The 16,492-nt window shown below is 40.2% G+C and overlaps 2 protein-coding genes across 3 annotated transcripts in view; one reads left to right on the top strand and one right to left on the bottom strand.

The window, feature by feature from the left end:
- Nucleotides 1-638: 638 nt before the first annotated feature.
- plpp1a (phospholipid phosphatase 1a) lies at nucleotides 639-14,271 on the top strand. 2 transcript variants are annotated; one of them, XM_069514138.1, is made up of 6 exons: nucleotides 639-1,411; nucleotides 5,793-5,944; nucleotides 7,791-8,071; nucleotides 10,909-10,966; nucleotides 12,269-12,445; nucleotides 13,073-14,271. In XM_069514138.1, exons 1-6 carry the CDS (start codon nucleotides 1,354-1,356, stop codon nucleotides 13,187-13,189), a joined length of 843 nt encoding a protein of 280 aa, XP_069370239.1. In that variant the 5' UTR covers nucleotides 639-1,353; the 3' UTR covers nucleotides 13,190-14,271. The 2 variants fall into 2 exon arrangements, with proteins under 2 accessions (XP_069370239.1, XP_069370237.1); XM_069514136.1 differs by lacking the exon at nucleotides 5,793-5,944 and adding an exon at nucleotides 4,014-4,168.
- mtrex (Mtr4 exosome RNA helicase) overlaps nucleotides 13,316-16,492 on the bottom strand; it is a 22,421-nt gene continuing 19,244 nt past the window's right edge. Inside the window, exons 25-27 of the mRNA XM_020082046.2 lie at nucleotides 16,306-16,468; nucleotides 14,791-14,895; nucleotides 13,316-14,540 (exon numbers count right to left, since the gene is read on the bottom strand). Of these exons, the coding sequence (XP_019937605.2) occupies nucleotides 14,488-14,540; nucleotides 14,791-14,895; nucleotides 16,306-16,468 (321 nt within the window). The 3' untranslated portion in view covers nucleotides 13,316-14,487. The remainder of the gene's footprint in view (nucleotides 14,541-14,790; nucleotides 14,896-16,305; nucleotides 16,469-16,492) is intronic.

Raw genomic sequence — 16,492 nt, 5'->3', positions numbered from 1 at the left:
ATATATATTATTATTGACAACTATTGTTTTGTAAAGGTTATTTTCCACACAGGCTTTATTTTTATCATGCAACTTTTAATCACTTTTCCTTGATCGGTCAGAGAATCAGGGACATATTGAATTTATTTTCTCTTTAATAAAAAAGATCCTGCTTTTTTGCACCCCTCTAATTATTCTTTGCATCTCTTTGAGGTTTTTCTGACCCCTCGAGGCCTGTGAAAAATCCTTTTAAATATCATTCAACTAAATGAAATGGATCACCTTACAGAAACATGTAGCACATCGAAAATTAGAAGATTTTTGAGCTGGTATTCAGCATAATGGTGTAGTTTAACCTCCCGAACAGCAGATGGGGTCTGTGAGCTAAATACAGCCGGTTGTGTTTCTTGCATAATTGACATTCCATGGTAAATTTAACTATCCGAGATAATATATATATTTATACACAATATACACAGAATGACTGAATTAAATAAAGCAGACTGTGTGTATACACAGATTACCATGTGTCACAAATGGGCTAGTGTATAATATATTGGCCAAACAACTAATCAATTACAATTGCACAATATTTTGCTATCATGATTATATAAATTACTAAAATGTAAATATGATTATTATATAAGATTAACTGAATACTTTGTAACTGTGTAATTATTCAATCATGACCGAGGATAACCCTATTTACAGGAGTGTTCGTGCATCAAACAGGTTACCTGCATCTGACTTTCTGAAGTTCCAATATGCGCTATTTGAGTTTTTCCATAGTTTTGTTGTGTGTCCTCATTGTTAAATTTCATTTTTGGTGCACCTTCTGTTTTGAATTAGTATTGTGAAATGTATGAAGTGGCGTGAGGTCATCATGTGGGTAATATCTTTCCGCTTGTCCCTGAAGGCCGCACCGGGCCTGCAGCTTCGGCCTCCTGTGGATATCTCTGGATCTGTCAAACAGGCTCTTCCGGCACCGGCTCCGAACCTCCTCCAGAGGACAGCCCGGTGTCTCCGTGCAGGTGAAGACTGTCCCCTCCTGCATGACAGAGACAACCGGCTCCATTTCCCAGCTTTAAGAACAGACATGGCTGAGCTGTGGCTGCACCGGCTGAGCTGCGGTCCTCCGCCACCCGACAGGTCGACGCGTTTCTCCGTCAGACGAGCCTCTTCCTGGGCGGACTGGTCTGTTTGTTAGCCACAACAAGAGGGCGTCCACATTCCTTATCTGCTGTTCCCTTTAAACAGCGAAGTCCCGAGGAGGAGCAACCACTCACCCCCCACCCCCCTCCACCTCAGTCCAGTGTTTATCAGTGAACAGCAGCGGAAGCCTGGGACACGAGTCCGGGACAGACGAGAGCAAACATGTTCGAGACCAGAGGAATCCCCTTTGTCCTGCTTGACGTAGCCTGTCTCATCCTGGGTGAGTGTGTATCTGTCTCCTGCGGCTGTTTCCCATATAAACCGATCTGCGATCTGTTCTAATCTTAACCTTCTTTTGGATATTTAATAGTCGCGTGAAGGGAGTGGTGACTGTTCAGCGTTACTGAGACTTTAACACCATTTACTCTAACTCTTCTCATTCTTCCGATAATAAATCGCTTTATGTTGTTGTATCTGATCAGTGAAGGCTAATCGATGCAGTGTTCCATGTTCTGTGTTTCCATTGTATGCAAATGACCGCCACAGTCTTTTACTGGTTTTAAAATGCCCTCTGGTTAATAGTGGTGCTGTTTTAAATTTATTTAAACACAACACGTCTCTGCAGTAACTCAATCAGCATATCACACACAGTATATGGTTCCTATGGTTACTGTCTCATTGACAAATGTTTATTTACTCCAAATAATCCAAGTGTGTGTACCTGTACATTTGATTTCCAATGGAGAATAAGTATTTGAGTTGAGTTTGCTACTAATAATAATTTATAATTTTAATTGTCTGCAGATCATGTTCTAAATTAATTGATTCGTTGTTTGGCCAATACATTGTGTTAAATGATGATTGTAAGTTTGCAGAGTTGTAAGTGATGTGTTCAAAATATGTGGTTTTCTCTGATAAACAGGCTAAAATCCAAAGATAATTATGTTTACCATCACTTGTGACCTGTCATCCTCAAATGTAAGAGGGTAGAATTGATGAGTATTTCACATTTTTGCATTGAAACAATGACCAATCGAATAACACAGTCATTATTGCAGCACATGTCGTGTCAGACATTTTACAGCTCATTAATTCACTCAAACATTCAAACTTAAATTGAACTGTTTGTCCATAAACTGGTTTCTACTCCCTTAAATCAAACAAAACAACAAAATGTTTTACATCAGTTCAGGGTATTGCTGAGAAAAGTGATTATAAGATGCACTACTACCTCTCAGTCTATGTTTTAAACCGACACTGACATCTCTCACCTCATTCTCATTATATAATCTGTAAGACAAGTAAATGTCAGGCTAATACAGTTCACTCATATCATGTTTAAGATTTCTGTAACATCTCTCAGCCTCTCTGAGAGCGGCCATGTTTCAGTTCTGCTGAGACATGGCCTCTTAAGGCTTCAAATCTAATTATGGATAATTGATTTGTACGATGACTCATAAGGCTATGGCTCCACTTGTGCAGTCTAAAGTGGGACTGGGCTATACAACTATATCACTATATAATTTCCATCAATAGCAATATAACAATAGTCGAATATATTGATATAATGCTTTTGCATTGTGTAAGCTCAGTGAGGAGATATAACACATAATTGATCTACCTCAGATTTTTAAAAATGTTTTGCTGTTTATCAAGTGTTTAACGTTGCACCATAATTGCCTCTAAACTAAACCGATGATGGTTGAAAAAAAAAATTACTGAACACATGCGTCGCTCTGCACTTTGAAGGTCAAACACCCCACCAACAAAAAGTTGACTGAGTGCAGGGGATTTGACCTGGTGATGAACTCCCAGGCTACATATGTGCAGTGAGGAGCAGTGTGTGTACACTCTCAGTGAGCTGTTTGGACGACTGATGCAGACGCCAACTTGATTATTCTGCTAATGACACATGCACGCACACACTAAATTATAATCATCTGTGAGAGTCTCCAGACTGAGGCTGTTACCAGCTGTCATGCTCGGCTGCATGTAACACTAACATAGATGTATTGAGAACATAAACACGATAAATGTGAGTTTCTGAAATGTATGAGCAGGGACTGAGCGGCTGCTTTTGAGTCTTGATCAAATATTACTTGGAAATATGTATTTATGTTTCCATATATCCACATTTTTCTTTATTTCTCTTTTATGTGTTGTGAAGCCGTTTGGTTGCAGATGAGAGCAAATTAAAGTGTAACTCTGTTAGAAAGTTACAGTGGGGTCTTGCCCATGTCCTGCCATTTGCCTGTTTCTGTTCTGACTCACTGGCGTCTCCAGCTGTTGCTGCCCATCAAATTTTGGATAGCACAGCTGACAGCGTGAACAGCTGCAGAAGCGACAGAACAAGAATACCAGAGAGAGAAGTTAGTTTGAAGTCGCTCATAGACAGTTTGTGGGTGCAGTCGTTTCTGCCTTTATTAGACAGGGGCTGTTAATATGCAATAATACAACAGACTCTCAATTTTTGTTCAAATGGATGAACGACTGATGGTTAACAGTCAGAGAAATGACGGGAGTGTTACACTCTATGGACTTTGCACTGTGGAAACAAATCCATTAACTTTATGGTTTTATCTTTAGGAAGTGTTATGTTACTTCTGCAGCTCCTTTCACACCAGTTTCAGTCGAGGTCCGTCCAAAGACTTAACAACCCTCTACATAATTGCACAAACATTTCATCGGGGTTAGTACCAATAACACACATATAATCAAGCTAATCATTTTCTCAATTCAGTTGTTAGAAAGGTTGGGGGTCTTTCACCTCCACCCGAAAGATTACATGGTTGAAGACCCGCACCCATGTCCCTCAGCACCCTCACGTTCTCTGCCATGTCTGACTTCTTCCAGCCTTAACTCCCCCTGATCTCTGTCCACAGGAGGTCTGCCTCTGGCAGCCTTTAACCTGGGTAAGATCCGCCCCTACCAGAGGGGCTTTTTCTGTAACGACGACAGCATCAAGTACCCGTTCCACAGCAGCACTATCACCTCCACAGTTCTCTACACTGTGGGCTTCACTCTGCCCATTAGCTGCGTAAGTAGGAGTCATGACGTAGTGTAGACACGACCAGTCTCGTGGAAAATGGGTTACCAGCCACAGGTGTAACTCATGACAATTGAGCATTCCAAGGTGTGCCAGAGCGTGTGGTAAGATTTCGTGTGCCAGCACATCTACATGGAAAGCATAAGTCATTGTTATAAGTTACACTTGTTTTCCTTTGTGTTAGGACTCAGAGCCAGCAAGACCAGTACGTTTAAAAGCCAACACATCTCCATAATGATCAGCTTCCTGTTGACTTGAGATACTGCAGATGATACAGAACTGTCACTGTTATGAAAACCAAAAATTGTAAATGTACGTTAGTTTCACTAAGCTGAAGATGAAGGAGGATGTCCACTTAAAATACGTTGTAACAAATAATAAATTCTGCTGCATCTATACACACACGCGTGCATGATCAGAAACAGTCCTAGAACAAAGGTTTGTTTGATCTCACTTGCCACAGGATTTATGAGGCTTTCTGCCACAAAACTTTTATTACAATTAGCTCATAGGTTAATATGATACACCATTCAATATTCAGACTACAGATAAAATACAACACAACTGATATGTACCTACCAAACTATTTCTAATATTGTCATATATGTAAATAGTCCAGCACTAAACATCTAGTCCAGACACAAACTCAACCCCACACAAAAGACCAGAACCACAAATGAATGTGTTAATCTGAAAATGGATGATATGAAGGAAGGCCAGTCTTGTTATTCTTTTAATCTCTTTGGTTAAATATGTCTTGCTGTTGTTAATTAGTGCAACACATGCAGGCTGCATGCTGTGTCCCTCTGTTCCTTAAAATAGCTGGAATGCTCTTCTGGACCAGAGCGATTGTTTCCTGAGATATTGCTCTGTGTGTGTGTGCCCTCTTATTACTTTGTGATATCAGTAGGTAATCTCTTCCATCGAGTCTTGTATGTATCACGAGTATTGATAACCTCAATCTGTTGCACTATTTTTATTCTTAAATGTTACTGTTGTCTAATATTCAAACAACTCACCGTCTGCCAAAGGAAACTGCAGGAGAGCGTGTGGGAAGTTAGAGTGTTAACAACTTGAAAGTCAGATATAATGAGATGTAAAGTTTGTTCTTATTCCTGAAGGGAAGAGAAATTAAAAAACCATGAGTGAAAGTGCGTAGTGTGGTGTAGAGTTTCAGTCATGTAAGGGATGCACAGTATGTGAGACCACTGCTTCTTCTCACATGCTGACAGCTTCAGCTTCCCGTGGGTCTGCTGGAGCGAAGTCAACTGCATCCCCAATTCAACAACCCGTCAACTGCACCTATCACAGCCTAGAAGAGAAAGTTACAGAGCTCCCGTCGCATTAACATCCTCAGAAATGTTTTTTTTTGTGCTCCAAAGTTTGATTTTGCTCTTTTAACTTTCACTCTTTAACAGCATTCAACTGTCTTGTTTCCTTGCTGATGCTTATAACAATTACTATTTGCAGAAAATGGTGGATTGTAGCAGAGGACGCAACTCTCGCATGGCTACCATCTCCTCACAGCCAGACACTGTTGCATCATGGTCATGGTTCTCAGCCAGTGTGACATCTTTATAACATGTTTTTTTTTCTCTCACTGCTTCTCTGCTAGCTGGACTCCCGTTTGTAATACTAAATGTGAAACACACTCCTTTCCACCGGGGCTTTTTCTGTAATGATGATTCAATCAAGTACCCCGATAGAGAGGAGACCATCTCCTATCAGTTGTTAGGGGGTGTCATGATTCCCATCGTGATACTCACTGTAAGTGCATCAGTTTTGTTCTCTGCAAACCGTTTTCTTCTCTTATCTTCTCATAATCCTCCCTCTCTTTTTGCTGCTCATCTTCATCCACTTACACACTTAACTTCTCTCTTTTCTCTTTAACCATGGTTTCTGGTTTATAGATTATTCTGTGATAATAATGCGTTTTAAGTGCTTGAATTAACCATAGCTACCTTTAAACTCAGCTTAATTTCCTACTAAATAGACTTCAAAACATTCAGTTGTATTTGTCGTATCAGAAATCTTTTACTCTGTAATATCGGTATCAGCACACAAAAACCCATATAGGTCAGGTTCTAACAGTCTTATTTTGAAACTTTCCACTACTAACTAAATCTGCAGCCGATTTGACAAGAAGATGCTTAATGAGGCCAAGGCTTCACAAGCAGTGAGGCATTAACCTAATTCTGTAGAATAAATAAGATAAAAACCTATATAGCTAAAAAAAAAAAAGGCTAAATAGACCCAGTCAATTGTATTTATAAGCAGTGAAAATGTCCTTTAAATAAAGACAAATGAGGTTTAACTCCACGGATGAATGAAAAACGCTGACATTCATCCTCCATTGTAAACATAGTGTATAAAATGTATAGCTGGACTAAGTTGAGTTATGAGAAACAGACAACATAAATCTTTAGTGACACATCAGCAGAAGTTTGTAGTTCTCTTATTCTCAGCACTTAAAGATACTGGAAGCAAAGCGGCAGCGATAAAGTCCTGTCAAGTGAGACAAGTCTTCTGTCCCCTAGGCCTGTTATCTGCTCACACTGTTGCCAAACAAACACATTCACATGCACCTGAAGCACAATGCCAACAAGGGGAAATTATGAGTCATTACTCTGATGTATCACACAGCACTACGAACACACATGCAAGTACAGGCTCAACAAGAGGCATTATCTAATATAAACTTTTACAGCGAACTAAAGTATTCATGTTAATTATTTTAAGTGGACACCTTCCTTTGGTCATGATATTTCCAACAGTATTGGTAGAAATACTGCCAAAACATAATAACAATAATAATATTTTTTGTTGTTCATTGAATTTAAAGGAATGGTTTGATATTGAATATCATGTTGTTAACTAGAAGGATGCTCAGAGAATGCATATACTTGGAAGTGCTCCAAAATGTAAGAAATTCATGAACCTCATTTCTATAAAAGTTCATGGAAATCAGTTCTGTAGTTTTTGAGTCACCTTTCTGAAAGACACAAATGGCAGTGAAAACATAACCAACTTAGCGGTTATCTTAGGTTAGTGTATCGATGTGAAGCAGAGGAAAACACTGTTTAAAATCATCCACAATGTACTGTTCTGCAGCTGCTGTAGCACTTTGGCCCAAAGTCCCTATGGGACAATAAAGTATATATATATATATATATATAAAGTAGATTGATTTGATTTGAATATCATTATCTCATATTGATACGATGTAGCCTGTTTATTTAATCCACAACAAAAGCTAGTGTGTGATGGGAAGGTGATTTTTGTTTGGTCAGGGACACATCAGCTGTGCTAAGCTTAGTTTGCCTGCTGCTAGCTGTCGTTTATTATTAACCAATATGAGAGTGGTATACATCTCTTCATCTAACTCAAAAAGAAAGACTGCATTTCTAAAAATGGTCCAAATAACTATTCCTCTAAAAGCAGTTACATAAAGGAGATAGCTTTGTGTGCAGCTAGTGGTGATGGCATTAGTGAATATTGCTGGCTCTGATGTAGAATTCTTTTAGTTGCATCTTTTTGATTTTAATTTGGGAGTTCGTTTATCTGTGCATACGTCTGACGCTGTCTCCCTTCCTCCTTCCCCTCCCTCTTACAGATGATCATTGGCGAGTGCCTTTTAGTTTATCTAACTCGCATCAAATCCAAGTCGTCTTTTGGCAGCTACATTGCTTCTGTTTACAAAGCCATCGGTACCTTTCTCTTTGGTGCCGCCATGAGCCAGTCTCTGACCGACATCGCCAAGTATTCCATCGGCCGGCTCAGGCCACACTTCCTGGACGTTTGCAGGCCCAACTGGGAACTTATCAACTGTTCATCAGGGGCTTATATCGAAGACTTCACATGCACTGGAGACCCTACAAAGGTCAACGAGGGCAGGTAGGGTCCTCTCTGTTTTTCCTGAAGGTAGTTGTAGTTTTTCTGTTTTGTCTGTTTTTTAAGTTTGAAACCTGGGCTGAAAAAAAGTTTACATTTTTGTCATATTGAGCTAAAGACTGGAACTAAACCGTCAAAAAAAAGATCATAACTCTTTGTTTTGTGTTGTAGAATTCAACCTAAACATTTAAATTTAGTTGAAGAATAATTATACGAACATAATTCTGCCATTTCAGAAATGGAAAGATGATATTAGACAGTCCTTCCAGAAAAATGCAGAGTTTTCTGGTGATTGTTACGGGCAAACATCCTTGTTTATGAGGCACGTTTTCTTAAAAAATGCGATGGAATATGCAGGATATTTATGCAATTTAATGTGATGAAATTATGGGAACTTGCAAAAACTGCAGTTTGATGAATGAGAAGTGATTTCCCCCTACACTCTGTTCTCACTAGGCTACTACGTTAATGTATCATAGGAAGTGTGACTTCCTATGATACATTAATACTCATCATTCATACTCATCAAAATGTTGATGAGTCGAACAAGTTACTTCAACAAAAGAATACAACTACAACTTCTGTAAAAATGAATGAATGAAACAATAAAATAAAATGTGTGCTTCCTGATTTACAGAGGTAGCTATACAAAACAGACATCTGTTAATATGAGGGCTTCCAATGCACAAAGTGCACAGACACACACACCAACCACAACACACCACACAAACAAACACACACCACAACACACTACACAAACTTCGTCGCGGGGTTTGCAGCTTTCTGATGACGTCACTTCATAACGTTCCCAAGGTAACAGGAGGAAAATGGCCGCTCCTGTGTGAAGTAAACGCAACATTTTGCGGGTTTCTGCGGAGATATCTGTGACTTTTTCTGCAACGAAAGTGCGGGGATTATGAAATCATGCAAGCCCCGCATGTTTCGAGCATTTTGCGCGGAAATCGGCGATTTATGTGGCGAAAGTGCGGCGTATTTGAAAAAAATGCGGCCCCCCGCATAAATGTGCGGACTGATTATACGTTGAATTATGCGATGTGCACGCAGATGATGATATAGGTTTGTTGTTTAGTGGGATGCTGTGTGAACCTTTTGTCCGCTGGAGATTTGACCAGAAGCGGTTCCTTATCAGCTCAGAGCAGCAGGAAGCAAACTAGGCGGAGAGGATTTCCACTTCTCATTCTGATCTAGTAACAACCACCGACAACAGCAGTAATAATAGAAGCGGAAGCCTGAACGGTGACTGTGCCGGTTGAATCAGTGTTGAGGGTTTTTATGAGGAACTCTCTGCTCTTTTCTCCTCTGGTCTTCTTAAAGGTTAGGTTATTGTTCTCGGAGGTCAGAGTGCATATTGTTTCCCGTCCCTGTCAGACAGTGTCTCTCCGAGCTGCAGCCTCTGAGTCTGAGAGCTGAGTGGAAATGCTCCCACCCACCCGTATCTCTGCTGTACATTACCGAGGGACGAGGGTGTGGTGCTCAATTGTTGGCATTTCCTGGAGCCTCATCGCTACGTACAGGGCAGTCTGTATTTTTTTCTTTTAAAACATGGCATAAACAGACTTCCTCTGCAGCAGGTCAGGAGAAAAATCTAGTGAGGCGAGGAAGATATCAGAGGCTCTTAGGATGTTCTGCTTACAGTCACTAACAGAGGGAATAAATGAAGCAGCAGCAGAGGAGAGAGCAGGTTATGGATCCTCTTACAGAAACATGATTCAACTTTCACAGCACAGAGGAGGCCTGCTGTCAAAACTGCATCAAGTTGGATGAGAATTTACAGAAAATGTTCTTTGTCTTGTCAGGAAAGAATCCACAAGACACAAATAATTCATGCCAACAGAAACCATGAATATAGAATGAGTGCAGCTCTCTGCGGGTCTGCCTAAGCTTTAATCTGACGCCACTGATGTCGGCGTTGTCATCGCAGTGGTCAGCTGGGTTGTGTTACCATGGTACCAGTGGTGTGCTGAATGATTAACAAGTGAACTCTAAACCACGATGACGAATTACAAACCGACATTTCAGCTTCTAAAATCAAGCCTTAATTCTTATTGTAAACTTCATATCTTTGCGTATTTCGGCTGCTGGATGGAGACCAGCAGTCTAAAAACACAGCTTGGCTATAGGAATCATTTAATATCATTTTCAACTAATCAATTGATTTTTAATTGACATCAAAGAAACGAAAGTGTCATTGATGTGTTTACAGGTAACGTTGTTGTAAACTTTATTTGTGTAAGAGACGACTGAGCCACAGGGGAGTTTTCAGCAGGTTGACTGTTGTTTATTTTGGCAGAGTAAAAACCCCCAGAGGAGCTATTTTGTTTTTCCACATCTCTGTGGTCCGGTTTGAGGGATTAACCTTCCACATTTATCAGCTCAGTAAACCTGCCTCTCAGTAACAGGCAGCACTGAAATACACATCTCATCTTATTCTACCCCGCCAAGCCTAGGAGCGCCTCATCTAGTGCCACAGTCGAGTGGCACGCCAAATAAACCGGTGTCCAGTTCCAATACGCTGGGTGTGTGTGTTCAAACTAGGCTGTTTCTGCAGACATGACCTGACAACAGTATGAAAACACAGCACTGCTATTATAAACAGGAAGTAACCGAGGCATGGAGCGCCTGCGAACACACTTAACTGTCAGTAAACATCAACTCCATTCAAATTTGCATCTACCAGTAAGTGGTGTTGTTGGGCCCTTGACTATGTTGATAATGATCCATATAATAACACAAGACGTGTCTTCTAAAACTCGTGTTTTCCTTTTTCATTACAAATGAATGAAAAAGTGTTGAGTTGTTCTCTTGTATTTCCTTCACAGGTTGTCCTTCTACTCGGGCCACTCCTCATTCTCCATGTACTGCATGTTGTTCCTGGCTGTAAGTACCTGCACTAGACACACACTCATCCATCAATATTTACCAGAGCACTGTTTCTACAAGATCATTGCCTTGTTGTGTTAATTTACCATATGTGCATATTGATCAACTCCAACTGAAAGGAATAGTTTGACATTTTGGGAATTTGGGTTTCTTCATGATGGTTATTGGTATTGGTATTGGTATTCAGTAGAAAAACCAGAGTTTAAAATTGATTTGTGGGCTTATAACCTGAACTGAACCATTAATCAAGTGTGAGACAAGAACCTTTATGGAGGCGGCTTCCAAGCTGGATCACTGTACCTGAGGACCTGAGAGTAGCTGGAAGTGTTGAAAGCTTTAAACACATCTTAGCCTTTGATTAAGTTTATTTTTTAGACATTAGTTTATAAAATTGTTTTCAATTTCATCTGTCTGGTAATATTAGTGTCAGGGTTCTTTGAACCCAATTTTATTGACTCTTTTTCTTCTGTTTATTGTTCCTTTTTATTGATTCTATAACTTTTAAAATCACTGTTCTGCTCAGCCAGTTGCAGCATCTTTGAGTTTCCTGTGTTTGTTCAGAGCTGATTTTCACAGCCCAGCCCTGATGGTAAACTTTATGAGCCACTCATTCATTCAGCAGCAGCAGCAGCCACATATATAAATAGACACAGGGACAAAGTCCTGGCACCAACTGTCCCTCTGCAGAGCCAAAGTTCAATTATGAGAAAGGGCTGCGGACATTTAAACATTCACCTACAGATCTGTCTTTTCTCCAGTCGCAAATCAACAGACGGCACTTGTGTCAGAGGTGAAATGTGACAGGAAGTGCGTCGGAATAAAGCAACCATTTGCCCGTGTTTCAAACAAAAAGAAGAGACACTCCCTGTTTTTAACACAAATGTTTACAGCCCAAATGACCTTCAGCAGATCAAAGAGTCTTACACAATAAATCATCCTGCTCCAGAGGTTGTGCTGTTATCAGATATCAGATTCAATTATTGATCCTGTATCATAAAATAAACCGGTAGTGTACAGATTCTAAGGTCAGTTTGACAAAGGGAAATGTGGCCTGCAGAGGATTTTCTCACCTCAAATCAAGAAAAAAAAGTAAAACAGTGGAGCCCATGACACAAGCCATAAAAAGGATGTTTGCTCAATTCAGGGACATTTTCCTACATCATGAGCTCGTCTCTTGTGGGGAAATGGAAGTTCTCAGAGTCATCCTCACATCACCGCAGCTCATTTTCCTCTCACACTTGCAGGAATGTTGCTACAATCATGCTCCTTGTTCTAATCATTGCCCCGTGTCTGTCTCAGCTCTATCTGCAGGCTCGACTCCAGGTTGAGTGGGCGAGGTTGCTGAGACCCACAATCCAGTTCTTCCTTATCGCTGCGACAGTGTTCACAGGATTGTCCAGAGTGTCTGATTACAAACACCACTGGAGCGACGTGCTGACTGGACTCCTGCAGGGGGCCCTCATGGCTTTACTGGTGGTAAGTGTTGTAGCTGTGTTACTTTACAAGGAAAACATATTCTGGGGCATTTTCTCATGTTATTAGATGCAATAAAGCAGTTTTCAGACACGGAAATTGGTTCGGGACATTTTCCAGTTTGCCTTTGACATAAAGAAAGCAGCAGGAGATTTTCCACATCAGACGCATAACAATAAGAAACTGTCCGTAACATTCCTGCGAGGGGCGGCACATGATGTACGAATTCTGCGTTCTCATGACCAAAAGCTTTTGAACCCCGTCGCCAGTCCAAATCTTTATATTTGTCTGTTTCATTCGGACATATATGTGTTCTTCCAGTTCTGCTTCTGTCACATGTTAAAACATCACAAACACATCCACTTGCTCGCTGTTCAGATTCCCTTCAGTAATTACACATGAGCTCAGATATTTTACTTGGAGGAAGGAGCAACTGACTCTGACATGAACGTTTCTACATTCAGCCTCTTCAGAAAGTTTCAGAAGTGTCTCAGAAAGTGTAAATTGTAAGATACCTTGTACATAAAGAGAATTAAAAAAAAAAAAAAAGTGTATTCTCCAAAACTACTACTTAACAGCTTTTGAGCAGAGCACAGGTGCAGATGTTTAACTCACACTCTCGTCCTGCAGGTCTTCTTCGTGTCTGACTTTTTCAAGCCACATGTGGATTCCCGTAAAGAGGACATGTCGCACACGACCCTGCAGGAGACCCCGACTAATGGAAACCACTTTGAGAGTCCGAACTAAGCGAGAGGTGAAGGAGGAAACCTCTGCTCTGTCCATACGCACACCCAGGATCCCAGCTCTCTAGCCTGTCATCGCACGCAAATTCTCTTCATCGTACCCTGCATGGATTCAGTATGGAGTACTTGATTTGTTTTTTTTGTTTTTTTTGGTTAAGTAAGCTATCGGATGACTGTGCAAACCAGAAGAAACATTATTTTTAAAGCTACACCTCAGGCCTGTTTAGATTTTAAGACTTCTATGATTTTAGACAATTTGCCATCTTGTCCTCTGAGTTTCCATCTGAGGGAAGTGGGGAGAACACCCTGGTAGATTTGTAAAAGATGTAGGTTAAAGACTAGAGGTCCTGTAAAGACAGGAACCATCGATCTACTGAGCCAGTGGGAAGACTTGCCTGCATGCACTCAACTGTAAAGGGTCTGACCACTGCTGGGGGGAGAGAGAGGGGGGGAGTTTAGAAACCTGTGAATGTATCCTGCTTTGTGCTTTTCCTGACCTGGAGTCAGTCTGCTCACAGATCTGATTTAGGGTCACTTTTAGAAAACGTCCAGCTCCTGGAGACACGGAAGAATCTTTAATGCCTTGTTAATACAAAGGGCTAATTATGAAGAGTATGATTCAACGTGACAACAGGCTGGAGGCTAAAGCTCATCCTAGACCGGAGGGCGAGACCCTTCTCATGTGGAGCAGCTGACTCCAGACCCATTCTACCGCTGACTCTTTAGCTGACTAACACCAGGCAGCAGAGGAGGAAGCTTGTGTTTTGTTAGAGAGCTAAAGAATCAACGGTCGATTTTTAAATCCCGTGTTGCCTTTGCTGGACTGCTGCTGCTATCACAGCTTCCTGAGTATCTATGATCTGATATAGACATCAAGTGAATAAACAACAATGTACTTTTTGTATAATCTGTATGTAAAAACAAGTCAACACACAGACTTTTATTGAGAATAAATGTTACAAATATGTACAGACGTCCAAAGAAAGAAAGAAATCTCACTTAACATGAAAACCAGTGAAAACTAAAGTGTTGGAAGTATAATGTTTTGAGTCGTCACATAATTAAAGCATGATTTGTTTTCTTTGACATCCAGATGTGTGGAACTACTTTTCTAAAATGCAGGGGAAAAAACATCAAAATTCCAAATTATTTTGTAAATAAGCAGAATGACATGAGCCCAATGTGAGAATTAAAAAAAAAAAGGAACAGAGGCCGAGAGCTCCATCAGGGGCTCATCATGAGCAACGGTCAAAAATAGCTTGTGTCCTCCAGCAGCCACAATGAGCTGGAAGAGGATCTGTTTTATAGGTAGAGACTGGCAGCAAAAACAATGTCCCTCTTGATCTTTGTTATTCCTGCAAAGACACAAGTCAACCAACATTAATGAAAAATGTCATCACTGAACAGAGACTTCATTTTTAGGACATTATAACCATAACAGGTTGGGAATGAGACAAAAAAGTCAGTGATAACAGTTTAAAGTTATGTCTTTACACGTTTCTTTCAAAACATTTCAATAATTACATTAGACTGAACAAAAACAGATTAAACTGAATTATTGGCTTAATAGCTTCGATCAATCCAATGATTGTTTCTCGTTCTTACCTTCAGCAAACTTGTTCTCCAGCTCAGTGTTGCCAATGGCCTTGGCTGCAGAGCACATCTGTCTCAGCACCTCCTCCAGACGACGCATGCAGCGGATGATGCTCCCTGTGCCACACACAGTGTTTAATATGAAGATTATCTATTTAAAAACGTAACTGTTGCACAAATTCACTGACATTTAACTAGAATTCATTCAATCTCACCCTAATGGATGTGAATGCTACATGTTTGTAGTTTCCACATTATACCCTGATTGAAAATAAGTTTCCAGGAAAGAACTAATCATTGCTTATTATATTATAAGTCTCTACACGACTCATTGTGTCTTGTGATCTGGAGTCTTAAAGTCTCTTTGAATTCATACTACACGACTGGCCGAGGACACTACATGATCTTTCACCAGCAGAAACTCTGACTGGTATGTAGTGTCCGCTCTGATTGGCTGTAGTTGTCACCAAGGTTATTATAGTTTCATTAGTTTTTATTTAGTTTTTCAGTTTGCTTTTTTATTTAGTTTTTCAGTTTGCTTTTTTATTTCAGTTTAGTTTTAGTTAGTTCAACAAGTGATTTTGTAGTTTTAGCTTAGTTTTTATTTTGAGGAATCGACTAGTTTCAGTTTAGTTTTTATTTAGTTTTAGTTTTTCCAGGTATTAAGAGAGAGCTGTGACTAGATTAGTACCTTCTAGAAATCTAATCGGAGGCTGGGACGTGTCGGATCATGTCTTTAAAGAGTTCACACATAGCGTCTGGTAATCGAACACCGATTTGGCTCCTATCAGTCATTTGTTGACGTCAGTGATTGGAGAAATAAGGCTCAAGAAACATGTCCTCCATCTCTCTCCTTTGCCAACACACACAGATCTCAAACTCCCTGCAGTTTCCCAACTCAGCGTTACTTCCTCCAATGATATTTCACAGATGAGGTCATTGTTGGGAGTTAACAGATACAAACTATGGGGAAAATGGTGGAGTAGGAACTGGGATCAGATCAGACCACGTAATAAATCAATTAGTGAATCTCTTCCAGCCTCAGAGCGGCTGCACATGTGACAGTGAATAAATCAAAGGTTAAGTGTTGTTGCTACAAGAACTGTGTCGTAGCTAAGCAGGAGGAAGAAGAATTGATCTTTCAAAGTAAAAGTACAGAACATCCCATGTAACTGATACTTATGTGCTTAATAGTGAGGTTTTATTGTGTCAGGAGGAGTCACGTGATGAGGTGGAGCCAGTTTTATTGACATATTCAGTTATTTATCATATATTAGTGCGCTGGTAAGAAAAGTGGGGATTGATGACAAAAAAACTTTTCTCTTTCTAAAATATATTTTTTGATAAACATTAAAACGTTAATCTTAATTTGAAAACATAAGTGAAATATTGACTAATTAAATGTAGTAGCATAAAAGAGATTAAATTAAGTAAAGTACTTCAGTAGAATACTTTTTCCACCTCTGATCATTGGCCAGGAGGAAGCACCTCCACTTTGTTTGTTGGATGTTGATTTCTGTGACCCACCTTCAAAGACGTCGGTCATTTTGCAGATTTGAGCGAACGTGGCGCCATTGGCCCACGCGAAGATCACATCCATCAGGTGAGGTTTAAACTGGTTCAGATAAGTCTCCTCGTCTATCTCCAGTTTAGCATCTGCCGACACCTTGGCTATCCGCTTCGCACACTCCTGAAAACAACAAGACAGAAAAAA

The sequence above is a fragment of the Paralichthys olivaceus genome, chromosome 18 (genome assembly GCF_024713975.1).
Source record: "Paralichthys olivaceus isolate ysfri-2021 chromosome 18, ASM2471397v2, whole genome shotgun sequence".
NCBI classification, from domain to species: Eukaryota; Metazoa; Chordata; class Actinopteri; order Pleuronectiformes; family Paralichthyidae; genus Paralichthys; species Paralichthys olivaceus.
Note: the sequence above shows the minus strand (reverse complement) of the source record. Positions and strands in the feature narration are given on the sequence as shown.

Coding starts and splice junctions, on each gene's coding strand:
- plpp1a (XM_069514136.1), top strand. CDS start 1,354: ATGTTCGAGACCAGAGGAATCCCCTTTGTCCTGCTTGACGTAGCCTGT. Junction 1,412..4,013: donor CGTAGCCTGTCTCATCCTGG/GTGAGTGTGTAT, acceptor CTCTGTCCACAG/GAGGTCTGCCTCTGGCAGCC. Junction 10,967..12,268: donor ACTGCATGTTGTTCCTGGCT/GTAAGTACCTGC, acceptor TGTCTGTCTCAG/CTCTATCTGCAGGCTCGACT.